This window comes from Hipposideros armiger, unplaced genomic scaffold (assembly GCF_001890085.2).
Source record: "Hipposideros armiger isolate ML-2016 unplaced genomic scaffold, ASM189008v1 scaffold_73, whole genome shotgun sequence".
In the NCBI taxonomy this organism is placed as follows: Eukaryota; Metazoa; Chordata; class Mammalia; order Chiroptera; family Hipposideridae; genus Hipposideros; species Hipposideros armiger.
The window spans coordinates 507703-528099 of NW_017731423.1; the positions used below are offsets into that span (position 1 = coordinate 507703).

General features: G+C 34.6%; 1 protein-coding gene across 3 annotated transcripts in view; it reads left to right on the top strand.

The window, feature by feature from the left end:
• Positions 1–20397, top strand: part of WRN (WRN RecQ like helicase) — a 138767-nt gene that overhangs the window by 11812 nt on the left and 106558 nt on the right. For all 3 annotated transcript variants that reach the window (XM_019642884.1, XM_019642885.1, XM_019642887.1), the window contains exon 2: positions 19517–19621. In XM_019642884.1, coding sequence (XP_019498429.1) covers positions 19529–19621 — 93 coding nt within the window. In that variant the 5' untranslated portion in view covers positions 19517–19528. The remainder of the gene's footprint in view (positions 1–19516; positions 19622–20397) is intronic.

The window sequence follows — 20397 nt, forward strand, 5'->3', positions numbered from 1 at the left end:
TTTCTTTCTTTCTTTCTTTCTTTCTTTCTTTCTTTCTTTCTTTCTTTCTTTCTTTCTTTCTTTCTTTTCTTTCTTTCTTTCTTTCTTTCTTTTCTTGATAAAATGCTTAATAGATGGAAGGATTAAGAAAGAGGATGGTTTTTAAATAATTTCTTCATGGGGAAATAAAATAATTTCATATTCTCTCCAAAATAAGTAGAACCAATGACCATCCCCACTGAGCCTACTTAAAGCCTTTGTTTCTTTTTTACTTATGTTCTTGTCTTTGCATTTTTATGATCTCGTACACCTAATAGGCTAGCTCTTCAGAGAGGAGCTATTCACCTCTATTTAAGTCTCTTTTAGGCTAAAAAGATAGAGGTATGGGATCTTTCTGGTCTGTGGTAGGAAAAATAGAAGCCATTGGAAAAAATGGCAAAGCTTTGTTGTTACTCCTGGACATTTTGATGTGCTGGCCTGAGACATCATCTGTTGGTACCAGATCTGCTTTGGCTGTTCATTCATAAAATGAAGGCACTGGGATACGGTAGAAAGATAATTGGACTAGATGATAACTTTTGCCTTCTAGGAGGTGTTATAAAATTGCGGATTTTTCCTTTTACTCATTTTACATAAACTTGCCCTGTCTGAAGAGACTATTTGAGAAGTTCTTATGAAAGATTTGCATTAGGAAAATTTCTGGTTGCTTTCAGAATTGTGCATTAATTTTCTAATTTCTTTTTCACCCAGTCTCCATTTTTATCCTTCACTAGTCCTCCCACACTTAAATTGGTTTTATTGTAAAATTTATGCATTTTTATTTCTACCTGGCAAGGCTGAATTTCAACCCAGTGGAGAGCTTTGCATCTGAAAGTTAAACATCACTCCCATTTAGTTATGTATGTTATTTGTTTAATTGCTATTTAATGTTATTTTGATTCTTATTCTGATTTAAAAAGGTTTTGAAACTGAAATTATGAAAATTATGGTATTGTAACTTTGTGTAGCTGTTTTGTTTATCTTTATAATTTGTTTTCATTTAAAATAAGGGATTAAAGGAAGAAAAAGATTGACCACATAATTTTATTTTCACTTATATTTGTGTATTATAATGCAAGCACAGAAAACTTGATTCAAATAGGCTTAAAAATAAGGAAATTTATCATTAAACTATGACTTGAAGGCTGAGATAAGGCTCACCTGAAGGCTGGTTTAGTCCATTGACTGTGTCTCCATTTCTTATCTTTGCCTTCTGTGTGTTGGCTTCGTATCAGCTTGATGTTGTCCCCAAGCTGACTTCCATCATGGTGGCAAAATAACTTTAGAAAGCCCAGGCACCTTCTCAAATAGAGGGCATCTCTTCCAGTAGCTTAGAGCAAGAGCAAGAACAAGATAGTGCTATTCTCAGAACCCTCCCTAAACACCTCCTCTTGTGTCATTGGCCTGAATTAAATCATGTATTTTCTTCTTATACCAGATCCAGGGGAATGCCTTGAGCTTAGGCCCAAGTTTCTGAATTGTCATTGTCGTAAGGGGAATGGGAATACCTTCAGATCAGCTGGGTTGATCATGGGAGCTGGGAGCAGCTTCCCTCAAGCACATTGGCTTTGTGGGTAACTGGTGATTATCTGAATTAAATTTATGGTACTGTAAGAAGGGTGCAGGGTGGAATGGATACAGCATAGGCAACCATCAATGTCCACTTCATAATGAGTCCTATAAAATTTCATCTCAGGCCATATGAAGTAACAGTAATAAATATAAAAGGGAAAATAAACAGACTGAGCAAGTTTTAAATGTACTTACTTGAAATCTTTCTTTGCAGTTTCCAGTTTATAGTGGTTGATTTCAGCTGACTGGCTATAGCTACTTACAGAACAGAGGAAATTCATTAAAAACAATGAATTATTCAGGTGGATAGTGAAATTCAGTTATAAAGCACTTCACTGTGCCATGGATTCAGTTCAGGTCAAGTCATGTTCTGCTTTGCGGGCAGTAAGGCTTTTCACAATGACACAGCATAGAGAGAGGCTTTTATCTTTTTCCCCTGTTGCTAGCATTTTAATGCCATTTTATTGTATTAATTTGATTGGTTCCATTTACACTTTATTTCAATTGACCTTATTAATACAGTTTTTATTTATACTTTATTAATACAAATTATATATTGTATACTATTTGACAGTAATGAAAATTTGGTAGATAAAGAAATATAACCAAATAGGCTTAAAAAGAAAATCATCCTGTTGCTTTTTAAAATTGCAGTGACTTACTATAGCTAGACCAAATGCTAATAGGTAGTTTTATTTAGCGTTTCTAAATTTGTTTGCTTGCATTGTTTGGAGGGAAATTAAAATTAACAAAAATCTAGCAATAGATTAATGAAAGTCTTGAAGGCCTCTTTAGGGAATTTAATGAGGGCTGTCATGTATTATTTGGTTCCTCTTTGTTTTTCTCCATCCCCCTCCTATTCCTGTTAGTATGTGAAAAGTAGAAAGGAATTCTTAAAAATAAAAAGGGGAATACTTTATAAATTACATCTTCTACAATAAAGTATAGAATGTGTATATATGTATATACATGTGTGTATATGCGTGCGTGCGTGTGTGTGTGTGTGTGTGTGGCGCCAAAAAAGTATACACATTTTAAGAAAGGAAAAATCTATTAAAATTGTAATACTCAATATATACCGATAACAAAAGATGAATACAAGTCATGTTTGACTTCTGCAATTAAAAGAGGTGCTCAAAGTGGTTAGTTACCATCAGTATCCAGACACTTCTGATTACCGCAAACTACTGCTTGAGCAACGTTCATCAAAGTGTCCACTTGTATACATTTTTTTGGCGTATAAACTAGTTGCTAATATATTGTTAAGTATAGATAAACTAAAAGGCAAGATTACATTTTCAGAAAATATGTCATATAATAAATTAAATCAAATCCAGAATTTTTAAAGTTGATTGCATTGTTAATTAAATTTGAAAGACTTTTTGACTGGAAGCTGTCTTACTGGTGAAAGTAACAAATTGTATCAGTGAAACCCAAAGAGTCTAACTGAAATTAGGGCATTGTTAACCAAATTGAATTGCTGAAGCATTTAAGCTGCTTTGGTTTTATAAGCTTCATGTGTTAGGTTATTGAAAACACTTGTTAATCCAATCTTATACTTATCAGTTATTGAAATTGCTTTTTTTCTATATTCTTTTTTACATACATGGAAAGTTAGATGAATATATGAATATTGCTACTGTAATGTAGATTGTAGTCTGAAACCTCCTAAATATATTTTATATAGTATAGGTAGAGAAAGAAAATAGACGCATGTTGAAATTCAGTGCTCCTTGGGTCAGGTCTTATGGGTAAGAAGGAAGTCTTCTGGAATAAATAAACTCATTTCTCTAACTTATTATTTAAAAGAACATTCTACCTGTGAAGCACTTCAGTGCTTAATTAACTTTGGATAAATTTGTGTACTTTTTCTAGTTTGTAGGGATTTGATTTGGTATGTCTGTCTAAACCCACAGACTCTTGACCACTCTCAGAACACTAAAGGGAATGAGGTATAATAGCAGTAAAAGATCTATCACTAACTACTCCTATCAGTGTACCAGCTCATGTTTACCTGCAGTTTAAAAGATGTGACATCATGTTTATCACTGTTTATCTTCACATCAACCCTGTAGTCAGTAAGGCAAGTAATATGTAATATTATAATAATGTAGAATAATAAGGCAAGTAATATAATGGGCATTTAATCCTATTTTACAGATGAGGAAATGAAAACTTAGAAAAGTAAAGTGACTTGTCCAAAGTCACATGGATACTAAGTGGCCAAATGTCAAAGAGTAATTTTCCAAAAAATTAAAGGCGACTCTTATACAAATATAGAATGAACACATTTCTCATTTATTCAGTTCAGTAAAGAGGGAACCAACAGGAGATAAAATTGATTCAAAGAGGAACAAGATTATATAGTGTATTAGGGTTCTCCAGAAAAACAGAACCAATAGGATAGAGAAATAGAAATAGATATAGAGATAGATATATAGATATATAGACAGATATATAGATAGATATATAGAAAGAGATTTATTATAAGGGATTGGCTCATGCTATTATGGAGGCTGAGAAGTTCCGTAATCTGGCACCAGCAAGCTGGAGGCCCAGGAAAGCCAGTGGTGTAGTTCCAGTCCAAACCAGAAGGTCTGAGAACCAGAGGAACCAATGGTGTAGGTCCTGCTCCCAGTTAAAAAGCCCAAGAACCAGAAGTGCTGATGTGCGAGGGCAGAAGATGGAGGTTCCAGCTTAAGCAGAGAGCAAATCTGCCCTTCTGCCTTTTTGTTCAACAGATTGGATGCTACCACCTTCATTGGTGAGGGCACTCTTCTTTACTCAGTCTGCCTATTCAAATGCTAACCTTCTTTGGATAAGCCTCCCAAACGTACCCAAAAATAATGTTTTACTGGCTTTGGGCTGGTAACCCTTAGCCCAGTGAAATTGACACATAAAATTGACTATCACATATAGACATTGGAGAAAGAACTTTGCAATCAGATTTTTAGGTTAGATGCAAAGGTGTCCTCAGGGCAATTAGAACCATAGCCTTTGAGATTATCTTTTCTACTGGATAGAATTCAGTTGCATCTTTACCAGACAAAAATTTACAAGTTAACGTGTAATTTCATAGAGTCTGAGTTTTTAATCAGTAATAAATAATGAGTCAAAGGTATGTTTCCTTATGAAATAATCCTTGGGTGGATTTGTGCTCTTATATGACTCTGAAAGGACAAACTGCCCTCTTTTTGTTATACTTCTAACTTTTGTGTACTTTTCCTTGACACAAAGTGACATTGGAGCCTAGGTTTTCTGACTCCAAATTCAATTTCTTTCCATACTACTTCCCTGCTTCTTTATAGGGTAATTTTTTTTTTAATATTTTATTGGGGAATTGGGGGAGGGGAACAGTGCTGGGGATCGGGGAATGGGAACAGACAAGTTGCTGTCCTTTTGTTCTTCAGCCTAGTTGTGGAGGAAGTTGCTTCATTGGCTCATGTTGGTATTATCATTGTGCTTTTCCCAGGAGAGGCAGATAGGTCGCCGGCCTCTGGATGGCCGCTCACGGCAGCTCTTGGCAGCTCACACCGGCTGCCGGCCGCTCACACTGGCTGCCGGCCACACATGGTAGCTTATGGCAGCCCACTGCAGCAGGGGCTGCAGCCTANGCAGCCCAGCTCCAGGTTGAGCTGTTGTTCAGCATCTTAGCTGTAGAGGGCAGTGTCACTGGCCCTCATGTGGGATCCGAACCAGGGCCCTGCTGCTCGGAGCTGGCATCCCAAGCCAACGCTTAACCAACGCATCTCTTGGCCAACCCCATAGGGTAATTTTTAATAGAGCAGTCTGTTAACTTTTGCAATATCAGCTAGTATTTGTTATTAGTTGTCCTTTGTGCACAGTGATGGTGATACAGCTTTTTTCCTCAAAGAAACGTTGTGCAACTTAATGGCTATTTGTAAAATTTGCATAAATGCCTAGCATGATAGCGTATGTACCATGTCTGCTCTTTTATGACATTTTGTTAGCAAATATCAGAGCAATTATAAACATTCTTGCATTTTTTATTAAATAACCAGATTTTATAAAATAGTGTATTTCCTCAGATTAGGCTTACATATTTTGAACAAAATAGAACTGAACCATTTTAGGTCGTCAGTGAAGATTTATCCACATTAAACAATATAATTGCCTATCAGAGTTAAGCATTGAACTATTTACTGGTAATTTTTTTCCTGGACTTGAAATTGTTATCTGTATGTGCCATTTCACTTAACAGTGTGTGTGTGTGTGTGTGTGTGTGTGTGTGTGTGTGTGTGTGTGTTTTGGTACAGTTCAAAATGGTTGGGATACTTTATTCAGTTTAGCCCTGAGGCAAGTCAGTTACTGTGGTAACGGGATAACGGTTGGTATTTATTGCCTTACCTTAGCTGGTTCTAGGAACAAAGAAATGTCTGAGCTAATCTACTGAAACCCAGTTTTCTCTGGAGACTGGTGTTAAGTCTGTCTAGAAGATAACACCATTCTAAGTGGGAAAATGTTGTGCTCTTGAGATGAATTTCCAGCCTGTCAGAGTGAAATAGAGTATGGTTTAAAAGCCAGGTGATTAAAAGACTGTCCCATTTTAGCTGATTTGGAATGCAATTGTTCTTAATTTTCTTAAATTTGTTCTAACTTACATCTTATTGGTATGATTTCCATTGACGTTAACCAGAGTGGCTTCAGTAGACAGCTTACCTTACTATCAATTGCTATCAAATTCCTTCAGATGAATTTCTTTCACAATGTAAGTCATAATTTTTGGAGGATAATCTCTTAACATTTAATTGGCTAATATTACTAACCCTGTAGTAAGCCCGTTAAGTTAGCTATCATAAGGTCCATTTTGCAACTAATTTTTCAAAAAGGCTTTACCAGGAAGTTGCATCCTAATTAGATATTTTATGAATGTATTATGGTGATTAAAAAATAGCCATAGTGGGTTGATAATTACAGCAGTATTGGACATTTTCCCATCTTAGAGCATTGTGTCTGTGTCCTCTAGCAGCAGTTGGCAAATTGACGAGTGCGGCACATTTGACTTGTTTTTGTACTGACTATGAGCTAAATGGTTTTTACATTTCTAAGTGGCTGAAAAAAAAATTGGAAGAAGAGATTTCATGAAATTTGTATACATTCAGATTTCACTGCCTGTAAATAAAGTTTTATTGGAGCATAGCCACGCTTATTCAAGTATAGTTGATGGCTTTTGTGCTGCAATGGCAGACGTGAGTAGTAGCAACAGAGACAATTTGCCCATGAAGCCTAGAATGTTTATTAATTCTATCTGATCTTTTAGAGAAAAAGTTTGCTAGCACTTGTTCTATAGTATATAAAAAAAATGTTGCCTTGATGGTTCATTTAGAAACTTTCCACCTTTTACCAGCATTCTTCCACCCCCCCAACCCCCCAACCCCCATTGCTAAAAGTAACGGACGTTCTTATAGAAAATTGGGAACATACAGAAAAGTATAAAGAGGAAAATTAAAAACCATCTGCAGTTGTGGGATAACCATTAATATCTTGGTATACATTGCTCCAGACCTTTAACAATACGTTATATAAATATATTATATAAATATATACTATAGGGTATATGTTTATCATACATACACACATATATACACAAATATACACATTTATTTTATAAAATTAGTCTCACTTTGCTTTTTTTCACTTGATATATTATACAAACATGTTTTTTCATAGCTGCATAGCATTCAGTTTTATGGAATAATTTATTATATAACCATTTTTTCCTTGTTGGACATACAGTCTGTTTTCAGTTTTTTATTATAAATATACAGAGGGTGCCAAAAAAATGCATACACATTTTAAGAAAGGAAAAAACTATTAAAATTGTAATATTCAATAGATACTGTAAACAAAAGAGGAATAAAAGTCACATTCGACTTCTGCAATTACAAGAAGTGCTCAAAGTGGTTATCATTAGCTTCCAGACACTTCTGATTACGGCGAACTACTGCTTGAGCAACATTGACCAAAGTGTCTGCTTGTATACATTTTTTTGGCACCCCTGGTATATTACATTATATATTATATTTTTAAAATATTACATAACGTGGATGACTATCCTTATATATAAATCTTTCTGGGGAATGCTGGTTATTTTTATAAGATTCTTAAGAATGGAATTATGGATAAAATGGTATAAAAACTTGAGAAGTATTTTGAGGGAAATTTCGGTACTGCACGAAAATATTTCCTTGGCCTGCCTTCATGAAGAAGATGGCTTAGCTCCCGTTTCACCTGGGCTCTGGTTAGATGACTAATTTTCATACCACACCTTCAAACCAGTCTTTTTAATAATTTGACTGTTAAAGCATATGGTTGATACTGACTGTTGATGGACTGGAAGAACTTGGCCAGTGCCATACCCTGGGCTCATAGTTTTTACTCACAGTTCTGCAGCTTGGGAAAGTAGATAATTTGCTGGGTGGGCACTCCTAGCAATGAGTCTGAAAGCCATGGAGTGGAGTGATGTTTCAGGCCAGTATGAGTTGACACAATAGTGTCAGACGCGGGGGCAAAGAGATGTGCTCCTTTCCCTCTCTATTTCCCTTCTTAAGTAGATGCCCCAGCCTACCATCCTGGTTTTTTTGTGTGTGTGCCTCTTGCAGTAAACTCCATTTGTTAGCATATTCTGACTCTTTCCCCACCACTCATTTTGTAGTGTATCTACAAAAATGTACCCAGGTATTTCACTCAAAGAATGATTTGGGAAGGGGTATTGACTTTAAAAGTTTTTAGGGCTACTTTTACCAGCTGGTAGCATTGATCTATCTGACTATAGCAGAGGTTATAAATTGAGAGGCTCAGAGGCAAGATTTTGGCTTGTAGAGGGGTCTTGGAAATTGATATCAAATGGACGATAGCATAGTGACATCCAGTTCTTTGTCTTTTGAACAATTGGCCTGTCTGGCAACACTGGGCTCACTCTGACTATTGGCAAGAGCTAGCTGGAGCAAAGTTCGTAGCTTCTAGATTGTGCTACAGTATAATGATATGGGTAATACGTAGTGAAAGATTTTTTTTATTTTTATTTTTTTTATTTCACTCTGATCTTTTTTTAAATTTATTTTATTTATTTTCTATTTTTTTAAAAAAAATTTTATTGGGGGATTGGAGGAGGGAGTAGACAAGTTGCTGTCCTTTTGTCTTCAGTCTAGAGGATGTCGCTTCACTGGCCCATGTTGGTATTATCATTGTGCTCTTCCCGGGTGAGGCAGATCGGTCACCGGCCTTTGGATGGCCACTCACAGCAGCTCACAGCAGCTCACGCCAGCTGCCGGCCACTCACAGTAGCTTATGGCAGCCCACTGCAGCCCATGCTGTCACTGGCAACTCACAGCAGCCCAGCTCCAGGTCGAGCTGTTGTTCACCAACTTAGCTGTAGAGGGCAGCGTCACTGGCCCATGTGGGATCCGAACTGGTGACCCTATTGCTCAGAGCTCGGGCTCCCAAGCCAGCTCTTAACCAATGAGCCACTCGGTCGGCCCCAGGTAATGCAAGATTTTGATAGTTGCATATTTTTTATAGCTTTTACACATATAAAAGCATTTTATAAAACAAAAGATTTATGATAGGTGAAATTATATTTGAACACTCTTTATGTAAATCCTTTATAAACTAGTTGAATTCCATAACATGTATGGCTATGCATTGTAAACATGGTCAAAAAAGAGTTGTGTTGTGGCTATATCATGTAGTACATCCTTCTAACTTTGCTGTTAAATGATTTCCTATCTAATTCTTACTTTAATTGTGCATATGTATGTTGTTTAATCATCAGGAAAGTTATGTGTGTTTGAGTACATAAAATTCTTTCAATTTTATTTGTCTTAATTTTCATAGTTTTAGTGCTAACATAGAAAAGAGCATGATAAGTAGCTAATTATTATTGTATGATATTTAGTGTTCTGATCGAAAACAATTTTGTTAGTTTTCTTTCTTGTCATTTAATTTTTAATTATTTATTATGGGCTTTTAATGTGACAGTTCTTCAAACCCTGATTTTGATAGGATCATATGATTTTAGAATTTAAAGAACTAATGCTTATATCTAAAAATAATAATTGAACATATACAATTCAATTGATTCAATATAGAAAATATAGGCCTTTGTAACTTCAGAAATTCATATAAAACATTTTGATTACCCAGAACAATATTTTACTTAAAATTTTTAAATATTAAACTAAATGAAAATAAATATTTCAGTACACCCAATTTTTGTGTCATCTCCTTAATTTAAAAACATTTTGTATAGAATGTGTTATAAAGATTTTAAGAATTCAGACAAACTAAAAATTGAGAAAACCTTTTCCCAAACAGTTAAAGATCTATAGTATTTTAAGTACTTTATATTCAAATATATTTAATTTCTACAGATATTTACTTTTTTTACTGTAGTGTCTAATGTATTGATTAAAGCCAGAAAGTTATCTGATTCATCAAACATAATAGTAAATATTTAATCAATAAATAGGCAATAACGGATTATCTCAGAATTGGATTTGGTATTCCCATAACTCTTCACTTTTCAACCTAAATCAAATGAAGTCTGGGTGTCAAACAAAATTCTATGGTACCTTTTCATAAAACATCTATTTTACTAAACAAAAGATTTGAACTTTTGAAAGCATCTTTGAGTATAAAATACGAGCAAAGTTCTTTCAAGAGATTGATAAAAGTAATAATCAGATTGAGCTCAACAAGCTAGGTACAGGATTGCACAATTAATAAAGCCCAGATACGTCACTGCTCTTTGTTTCCACCTATATGGAAAGAACACTATGTTTGAGACCAGTGAGGCAAAGGAAAGGGAAAAGTTGCCATTTTAAATTATTCTATTAGAAGATATGTTGAAGATTTGTTCAATATATAAAGTCAACACTAACCCAGAAGATTATTTAATGAAAAAGGTGTTCATTGCAGATATGAATCCATAAATGTTGGCAGTGGCCCTCAGTTAGAAGGCTATATAGAATTCTTGGAGAAAAATACCTGGAAGGACATTATTTGCTTTTTAGAGAAGTTCCAACAAAATCAGTTGTGGATGAAATATTCAAAGTAAAAAAAAAAAAAGGAATTAATATTTTGAAACATAGAAACAAGTTTGGGACTGATGGTAACAGGAAAGTATAAAGCCTTTACATTAAGTTCAATATAAAAAAAACTGTTACATTGTCTTATTCACAGAGGAGCTCTTATACGTGTATATTAAAATATGCCTATAGTTCCAAGTTCCACATTAAATCATGTCATAAAAATGGTAAACCTAATGAAATCCAAGCTGCTATAGTAACTCTTTTTCAGCTTTACATAAAGAAATGTGATTAGCTATTTCATTATTGAAGTGTGTTAACAGACCAAACAACGATTTATAAACTAAAAGGAAAATTTCAAATTATTCTATATGAATGAGTCTTACTTTGTAAATTTGAAGTATAGTTATTGGCTTCAAAACATATCCTTAACTGACATTTTGAGCAATTAACTTAATCCAAAGTACAGTGATCATGTAGAAAATATATTGGGTTGTCGGAAAAGTCCTGACACATTTTTGCAACGAAAAACAGAAAAAATACGTCATGACTTTTCCGACAACCCAATATTAATGTGCACTGACAAAGTTTATGGATTGAGAGTAAAAATTCAACTTTGAAAGAGTGAAGTAAAAAATAGTTTTAGAAGTGATGTTTTATTGCTGATATTTGAATCCTAAAGAAGAATTAATAATCCTGCAAAGTCAGTGTGTGTCTGAGACAGAGGTTAGCATTATGTTGAAATACTTGATAATAAAATATTCATTTGTATTCAAAGCTTATTTATATCATCAGAAAGAATTAACATATTTTTTGGTAGAAGAAAAGGAGAAGCTATTAGATTTAAAGAATTTTAGCAACTTTGAAGTACAATTTAAAGATATTGAATTGTTGGAATGCTGGTTAATCATGAAAAATGAATTTTCAGTGTATTGGTGCAAAGCCTCCTTCTGCCATTTACTCCCACTTGTGCTAACAAAGCTTCTTTATGATGGCTGCTACATAGAATATTAAGAAAATGTTGTTAAAAGGTCTTAAGCAGGAGTTGTGTGTAGCCTTGTAAAGCATAAAATCTAGTATATGAAAGTTATGTTCATCTAAACAATTTCAATTTTCTTAAAGAGATTGAAATTTTTAATTTTATAAAGAAGATGTAATAAAAGTCTCACAAAATTTTATGTTCACATTCCCAGTTGCCCTTCCCAGTGTCATAAAAATATATTCATTTTCTGAATGTGCTATGAATTTGTAAATGTTGTCAACTCCTTCCTTTATAAATGAAGTGGCTAATCGAAAATCATCATGTACTTGAAAAAATCAACAGATGTCAAGCTCACTAAGCTGCATAGTTGACCCTTGATAAAAAATAGTTTCTAAACAAAAAGAGAACTTAAAGTTTCTGTAAGTATTATCAATGGATTCAGCAGAAAAATGTATTAATAAAATAACTGATACCGGTTTGAAAAGGAAAATTTGAGGATAGGAAAGGAACATAATTTCCTAAATAAAATACTCAGTATAATTACTGTGGTAGAACAAATAATGGCTGAAAATCAAATAGGTTTTTGTTCAGTGAACTGAACAACTGATTGATCCTAGGAGGTCCACTTGATCTTTTCTGTCTTAGAGGACTTCCAGAGATGTGCTGATGGGCTAGACCTTGAGATTACAACTTTGGAGATTTGTGAATAGAGAAATTGCATCCTAATGTTTCAGTAGAAAACTTGTAGTGTCTTGTTTCCCCCTTTGTAGCTTCCTGAGGGATGCTAAGAGCTGATGACCACTGATGGTAAATAGAGTTATACAGGCCAAGTAATACTACAACAGTCCACTTAAGGAATGAACCCAGCAGCAGTGGAAAGAACCATAGAACAATAGGATAGAAAACTATTGAAACAGATCTTTGGAATAGTTAGATTATAATTTTTACAAAAGAAAGAAATAGTAAACACATTTAGGGAAACTCAGTTACAGAACAAAGAAATTGTCTGGAATTAACAATCAAGATCTTAACATTATAAAAATCCAGTAGACAAACTGAAAGAGGGCTATCACTGTTGAGAGTGAAGTTAGCATCTTGCAAATCAAGTGGAAGAAGTATCTTATAGTACAGAACAAAATTAAAGAGGTGGTAGGAAGGAAAAAATAAGAGAGGAGAAGAAATTCATTCAGGCAAGAAGAAATTTACTAGCATGTGAGTAAATGCTGTAGAAGGAAAAAAAGGAATAGATATGACAATTAATAACTAAGCTAGTAATAGGGGTATGTTATTTTGCCACAGCTGTCATAATTAAGCACCACAAACTGGATGACTTAACAGAAGTTTATTGTCACACAGTTTTGGAGTTGTTGGCAGAGTTGGCTCTTTCTGAGGACTGTGAAGGAAGGATTTGTCTCAGGCCTTCTCTCCATGGCTTGTGGATGACGGTCTTCTCCATGTATTTTTCCACATCATCTTTCCCCTGTGCATGTCTGTCTTTGTGTCCAAATTTCCCCTTTTTATAAGGATACCACTCGTTTTGATTAGGGACCACTCTAATGACTTCATTTAAATTTAATTACCTCTGTAAAGACTACAAATAAAGTCACATTCTGAGGTACTGGGTGTTAGAACTCCAACATATCATTTTTGGGGAATGGATGTAATTCAACCCTTAACAAGGGGAAATTTTTCTGATGTTAAGAAAAGACTTGGATAGGAGTCCTTTCCAAGGACTCACTAATCCCAAGGAGAAGAAAGAGTGTACACTTAGGATCTTTAAAATATAGATCCTAAATTTATAGGAAATCATAAAAATCCATGAAAGTCCTTCAGACTTCCTCATGGGGAAAAGATATTATTCACAAATGAAAAAAGTATGAAAAATAACGGATTTCTTACTTGCAATGTTGAAAGGTAGAAGACAGTAAGAGAACATCTACAAACTACTGAGAGACTCTTACACTCAGCCAACACATCATTCTCCTGTTTAAAAAAGAAAGTTTCACATATGCAATGGATCAGTTTATTACCTACACATTCTACCTGAAGAAAGTAATTGGAAAAAGTCTGCTAAACAAACAACGGTCAGATATTCAAGATAGGTTAAGATGAAGAGGAAACTCTAGTAAGCAATATATACATTTATATATAATTTATTTTATTTTATTTTATTTTTTTAAAGATTTCTGTTGGGGAATTGAGGGATGGGAACAGTGCTGGGGAATTGGGGTAAGGGGAACAGACAAGTTGCTGTTGTTTTGTTCTTCAGTCTAGTTTGGGCTTCACTGGCCCAAGTTGGCACCATCATTGCGCTCTTCCCGGGTGAGGCAGATCAGTCGCTGGCTTCTGGATGGCCGCTCACTGCGACTGCTGGCCGCTCACGCTGGCTGCTGGCGGCACACGGCAGCCCATGGCAACCCACTGCAGCAGGGGCTGCAGCCTATGCCGTTGCTGGTGACTAACGGCAGCCCAGCTCCAGGTTGAGCTGTTGTTCAGCATCTTAGCTGTAGAGGGCAGTGTCACTGGCCCTCATATGTGGGATCCGAACTGGGGCCCTCTGGTGTCCCAAACCAGTTCTTAACCAACGCGCCACTCGGCCGGCCCCATTTATATATATTTTAATTTATACATTTATATTAAAATGGATGGTGAAATTTATAGCATAAGTATTTAGAATATAGTAAGGATTTTTGAAATAGAAGAACAATACTAAGAAAATTAGCCAGCTGTAATAAAAACCATATTATCCAAAAACAGCAGTTAAAAGTGTGGGGAAGTAAAAGCATTCTAAGAGTTTTGCTTTGCTAGGTAGAGGGATGGTACAAATGTAGGGTCTTTGTGGGGAGGGGATTTAGTTTTATTATTTTGCTGAGATAGTACAGTAATAGTAGGATGGAAAAAAGTGAAATTTTAACATTGACAATGGGAAAAAAGAGTATGAATGATAATTTCACCCAGTCAGAAAAAATGGAAAAAGAGTAAGAGGAAACCAAAGAAAGTAATATAAATGCTAATCAAAGTGAGATGAAAGGGAAAACTCAAGTTCTTACACTAACTGTGAATAAGATGAATTTCCCCATTGAAAGACAGACTTGTTCAAATCCAGCTATTCAAACCAAAAAACAAAAAGTAAACAACAACAAAAATCCCAGGTGTTGTTTAAAGGCAGTCTTTAAAAAAGACTTTAAAGACAGTCTTTGAAAAAGATGAAGGTTGAAAAGTAGCAGGTAGTTGTAGATAGGCAAGATGATTCCAGGAAAGTCCAAAGCACATCAAAATGCATTCTTTATTTCAAAGAGGAATTTAAGATCCCTTAATGATACAACTTGAAGCATTATGAAATGCTGAAAGACTTGATTTTAGAAAAAGATGCGTCGAAGTTGTTTGTTCTTACATAACAGTTAAGCATATCAATAAAAATTCTATTCAATAACTTGGGTGCTTTCAAGAATAACGTTTATTTGATCAATGATTAAAATCCTCATATATGTTGAGAATTACCCTATTGCAAATTATTCTGCAACTTTAATTTTCTTGATGCTTTTTATCTGTCCTAAGATCTAAGTAAATTTGACAAAGATGTTAGGTTTGTAAGCAAGTTTTCTTTCAAATTCTTTTCCTGGAAGCATCTAGACAGAATTTTAAGTGCAAAAGAGAGTATTTACATCTAAAAATTAGACATTTCAAATTAAAATGATTTTAGTGTTGTAGGTGGCTGCAGTAAAGAATAATTGAAGTTTTTTTCTTTGTTTGGCAGTGTGAATGATTTTATAGTTTTTATAACTATAAAGTTATAGTTATAAAGTTTTATAAAGTTATGTATTATTTGCAGGAACCTCAATTTTATGGAAGTTTTGCAAATGATCTCTGCGTACAGCAAAAACTTGTTTTCCAGCTTTATAAAATATATTTTAAAATTAAGAACAGACCCTAACATCATACTCAATGGGGAAAAACTAAAAGCATTTTCCTTAAGATCAGGACCAAGACAAGGATGTCCATTTTCACCACTTTTAAGCAACATAGCACTGGAAGTTCTAGCCACAGTAATCAGATAAGAAACAGAAATAAAAGGCATCCAAACTAGAAAGGAAGAAGTAATACTGTCATTATTTGCAGATGACATAATACTATATATAGAGAACTCCAAGGATTCCACCAAAAAACTATTGGAACTGATAAATGAATTCAGTAAAGTAACAGGATACAAAATTAACATTCAGAAGTCAGTTGCATTTTTATACACCAATAATGAACTATCAGGAAGAGAAATTAAGAAAATCTCATTTTTAAATTGCATCAAAAACAGAAAATACCTAGGAATAAATTTAACCAATGAGGTCAAAACCTGCACTCCGAAAATTATAAGACACTGAAGAAAGAAATTGAAGAATGTACAAATAAATGGAAGCATATACTATGCTGATGGATAGGAAGAGTTAACATAGTTAAAATGTCCATACTACCCAAAACAATTTATAGATTCAGTGCAATCTCTATCAAAATACCAATGGAATTTATGACAGAACTAGAACAAATAATCCTAAAATTTATATGGAACCATCAAAGACCCTAAATAGCCATGGCAATCTTGAGAAAGAAGAACAAAGTTAGAGGCATTATGCTACCTGATAAACTACAAAGTCATTGTCAAAATAGCATGGTACTGGCATGAAAGCAGACACAAAGATCAATGGAACAGAATAAAGAGCCAATAAATAAACCCATGCATATATGGTCATCTGTGACCAAAATGGATTAAAGACTTAATGTAAGACCCCAAACCATAAAATTCCTAGAAGAAAACATAGGCAGTAAACGCTCTGATATTGCTCTTATAATATATTTTTCTTATCTATCTCCTTGGGTGAGGGAAACAAAAAAAATAAACAAATGGGACTAGATCAAACTAAAACGTTTTTGCACAGCAAAGGAAACCATCAACAAAATGGAAAGACAACCTTCTGAATAGAAGAAGATATTCACCAATGGCATCTGATAAGGGGTTAATATCCAAAATTTGTAAAGAACTCATACAACTCAACACCCAAAAAACAAACAATTTAATTAAAAAATGGGCAGAGAACCTGAATAGCCATTTCTCCAAAAAGGACATACAGATGACCAATAGACATGTGAAAAGATGTTCAACGTCACTAATCATCAGAGAAATGCAAATTAAAACCACAATGAGATATCACCTCACACCTGTCAGAATGGCTATCATCAATAAATAACAAAATAACAAGTGTTGGGAAGGATGGAGAGAAAAGCGAACCCTGGTGCACTATTGGTGGGATTGCAAATGGGTCTAGCCCTATCTAAAACAGTATGGTCATTCCTTAAAAAATTAAAAATAGAACTACCTTATAACCCAGCAGTTCCACTTCTGGGTATTTATCTGAAGAAATTTAAAACACTAATTTTAAAAGATACATGCACCCCTATCTTCACTGCAGTGCTGTTTACAAGAGCCAAGATATGGAAGTAACCTAAGTGCCTATTAATAGATAATTGGATAAAGAAGAAGGGTACATATATATGTACAATGGAATATTACTTTTCCATAAGAAAAATGAAATCTTACCATTTGCCACAACATGGATGGACCTAAAGGGTATTATGCTAAATGAAATAAGTCAGACAGAGACAAATACCATATGATCTCTCTTAGATGTGGAATCTAAAGAACAAAACAAACAAAAAACAGAAAGAGACTCATAGATGCAGAGAATAAACTGATGGTTGTCAAATGGGAGGGGATTGGGGGCTGGGTGAGAAAGGTGAAGGGATTAAGAACTACAAATTGGTAGTTACAAAATCGTCACAGGGATATAAAGTATAGCATAAGGAATATAGTCAGTAGTGTAATCACTATGTATAGTGGGTACTAGACTTATTGGGGGATCATTTCATAAATTATATAAATGTCTAACCACTGCACTGTACACCTGAAACTAATATAAAACAATATTGAATGTCAATTAGTATTGAAACAAAGACAAAAATGTTTAAGAATAGACCATGTGCATATACGTATATACACTTTGGGACCAACTTTGACTCCTGTCGAAGGTTTTCATTTGTGGCAAATATAAACTTATTAATAACCACTAACATTTGTAAGTTGCCTTAGAATGAATAAAGCATATACAGGTATATCTTGCATATTTTTTCTTATTACATATAATGCAGGTGATAACACCATGAATTGAGTTGTCAATTCTGATTTAGTGAATCATAGATCTTACCCAACTCCAAGCTTTGCTCATGATTCAAAAAATACAGGCAAGCACCAAGTACAGATGGAATTTTTTTTTTTTTTTTGGCGGAACCCCAAACTCTTAGACACAGATTCCAAAAATGACCTTTTCTTCTGTATTAGGCCATGTTATGGTTTTGGAATAACAATAAGTTTTGAGCAATGTGTGCAAAAAAGAATTGCACAAAGGTGATGGTTTTGGTTTTGGATCTCCTGTTTTATATTCTTTTAATTACACAGCTTACTTGCCTATTTTGATATACCTTCTTGGTATTTTTCTGTTCTAAATACCATGGATAGGTTTATAGGGCTACCATCTGGTTTGAGATCATTAGCATGTTTCCAGGATCCCTGATTGAGAGCTTTTATTCCCCCTCCCCCAGTAGGAAGAGTGAGTTACTAATCTGCTGTTAACCCTTTCCTTTCCAATATGTAAGAGTGGTGGAGTTTGTTCTATATAGAAAATTTTGCTAAAGTAATCTTTAAAATTTGCTTCCATAAATTATCAATATTCTCACTTCTGGAGGTTTATGCTTGGCAAAATGAGCAATTAAAATGGATACTTGTTGGATATTGTTTAATTTCTTCAGAGTTTTTATTTCTAAATATTAATAGGGATGACAGGCTACCCCTAAATCATAAATAGTTGTTTTGATGATTTCACATAAATATCATGTTTCATCATAATAATCTGCAGTTGTATGTTCAAATCTGCTGCCCATTTACTAGAAGTTTGAAATAATTGGAACTAAAGTTGGGGTTTGAAGAATTTTATTAAGAACTAAAGCTACTTCAATTTAGTATAAGACACATGAAGGTATGGATCCATTTTATCATTAACAAAAGGAGTAGGTCATGATTCTCTTATTCATTGTGTTCTCTGTAACCATTCTTGAAGTTTGATTTACAATGAGGACAGCCCTCAAAGCTAGTAACAGATTAAAGAAAAATATCCTCTAGGAAACTTCTTTTTAGGGAAACTTGTTCACTTGCTAGACCAACAACATAAAACAACACAAAACAAAAACACCCAAAAAACACAAAACCTTAAAATAGAAAAGCAGTTATCTCTCTGAAAATTTCTTTTCGAGTAGACTTGTGAACAAATCTATAGTTTGCTGAGTTTACTTTAGATCTTAGGACAGATGATAAGAAAATTAAAGATGTCAAAAATTTATAGCAATATATACACCCAAGTATTCTTCTTCTTCTTATTTATTTTATTAGTTTCATGTGTACAAAACAATGTAATAGTTAGACATTTATACCTCTCACAAAGTGATAAGCCCCTCCCCCCTAGTATTCTCATTAATGAGATAAAGATTATTCCTTGAAAGAATCGAAGTCATAGAATAATAGGATTTGGAAACTGCTAGAACCTTAGAACTTAGTTAAACTGGCTCACTTATTTTGAAAAGGAGAAATAATAAATGTATAGTCGTTAGATCTAGCATATTGTACCTGTTCTTTTTCTTTGGCGATTCCAGCTCCTAAATCCTGTATTTGGGGCTAAATGTCATAACTGACTTTAAATATGTATGTTTGTTCTTCAATAATATCAACAGTCCTATCTCTGAGTTTGTATTTATTCACAAAGTAATTGGTTTTTTTTATTTTTTATTTTGCAACTAGACCCTTTTAAAGATGAATGAAGAAAAATCGAAAACACCACAGCTGCGGAAACTTCCTAAATGGATGTCTATGCAGAATGACACATGTGCTGTACAAGCAGGAAAGGTATGCAGTTCCTCAATTATTCCTTTAGATGGGAAACTTTATGTAAATTTGACTGTAAAATGAGGTAATCTTCACTTTTATACTTCAGGTCATTATTTAAGTTAGAGTAGCTGCTGTGTGAATGAACTAGAATCTAGCCACTGAATGGGTGAATGAGTAAACCCATTTTAATTGGGTTTACAAAATGAGAATTCTTACTCTATACTTTCCCTTTTTATCAAGTTTGGGTGGTTGATGTTACTAGTTGTTTGCAATTCAGATAATAATTCACACAGTATTTACTTTGCTGAATTTTTATGTTTGAATGAGTTTAGGTCCTTATAGATTTAAGATCCACCAACCAGTCTTCAGCATTTTAAGGCAATATCATTACATCTGGAATACTAATATAATTCCAGAAAAAAATTAATGAAGGGCCTGCCAAGTGGCGCGTTGGTTAGGAGTTGGCTTGGGACGCCAGCCCTGAGCAGCAGTGCCCCGGTTCAGATCCCACATGAGGGCCAGTGATGCTGTGCCCTCTACAGCTAAGATGGTGAACAACAGCTCGACCTGGAACTGGGCTGCCATGAGTCACCATTGATGCCATAAGCTGCAGTGGGGCTGGCCGGCAGTGGGCGTGAGCTTTTGTGAGCTGCTATGGGCTGCTGTGAGCGGCCATCCAATGGCCGGCGAGCTACTGCCTCACCCGGGAAGAGCACAATGATAATATCAACGTGGGCCACTGAAATGACGTCTTCCACAACTAGACTGAAGAACAAAAGGACAGCAACTTGTCT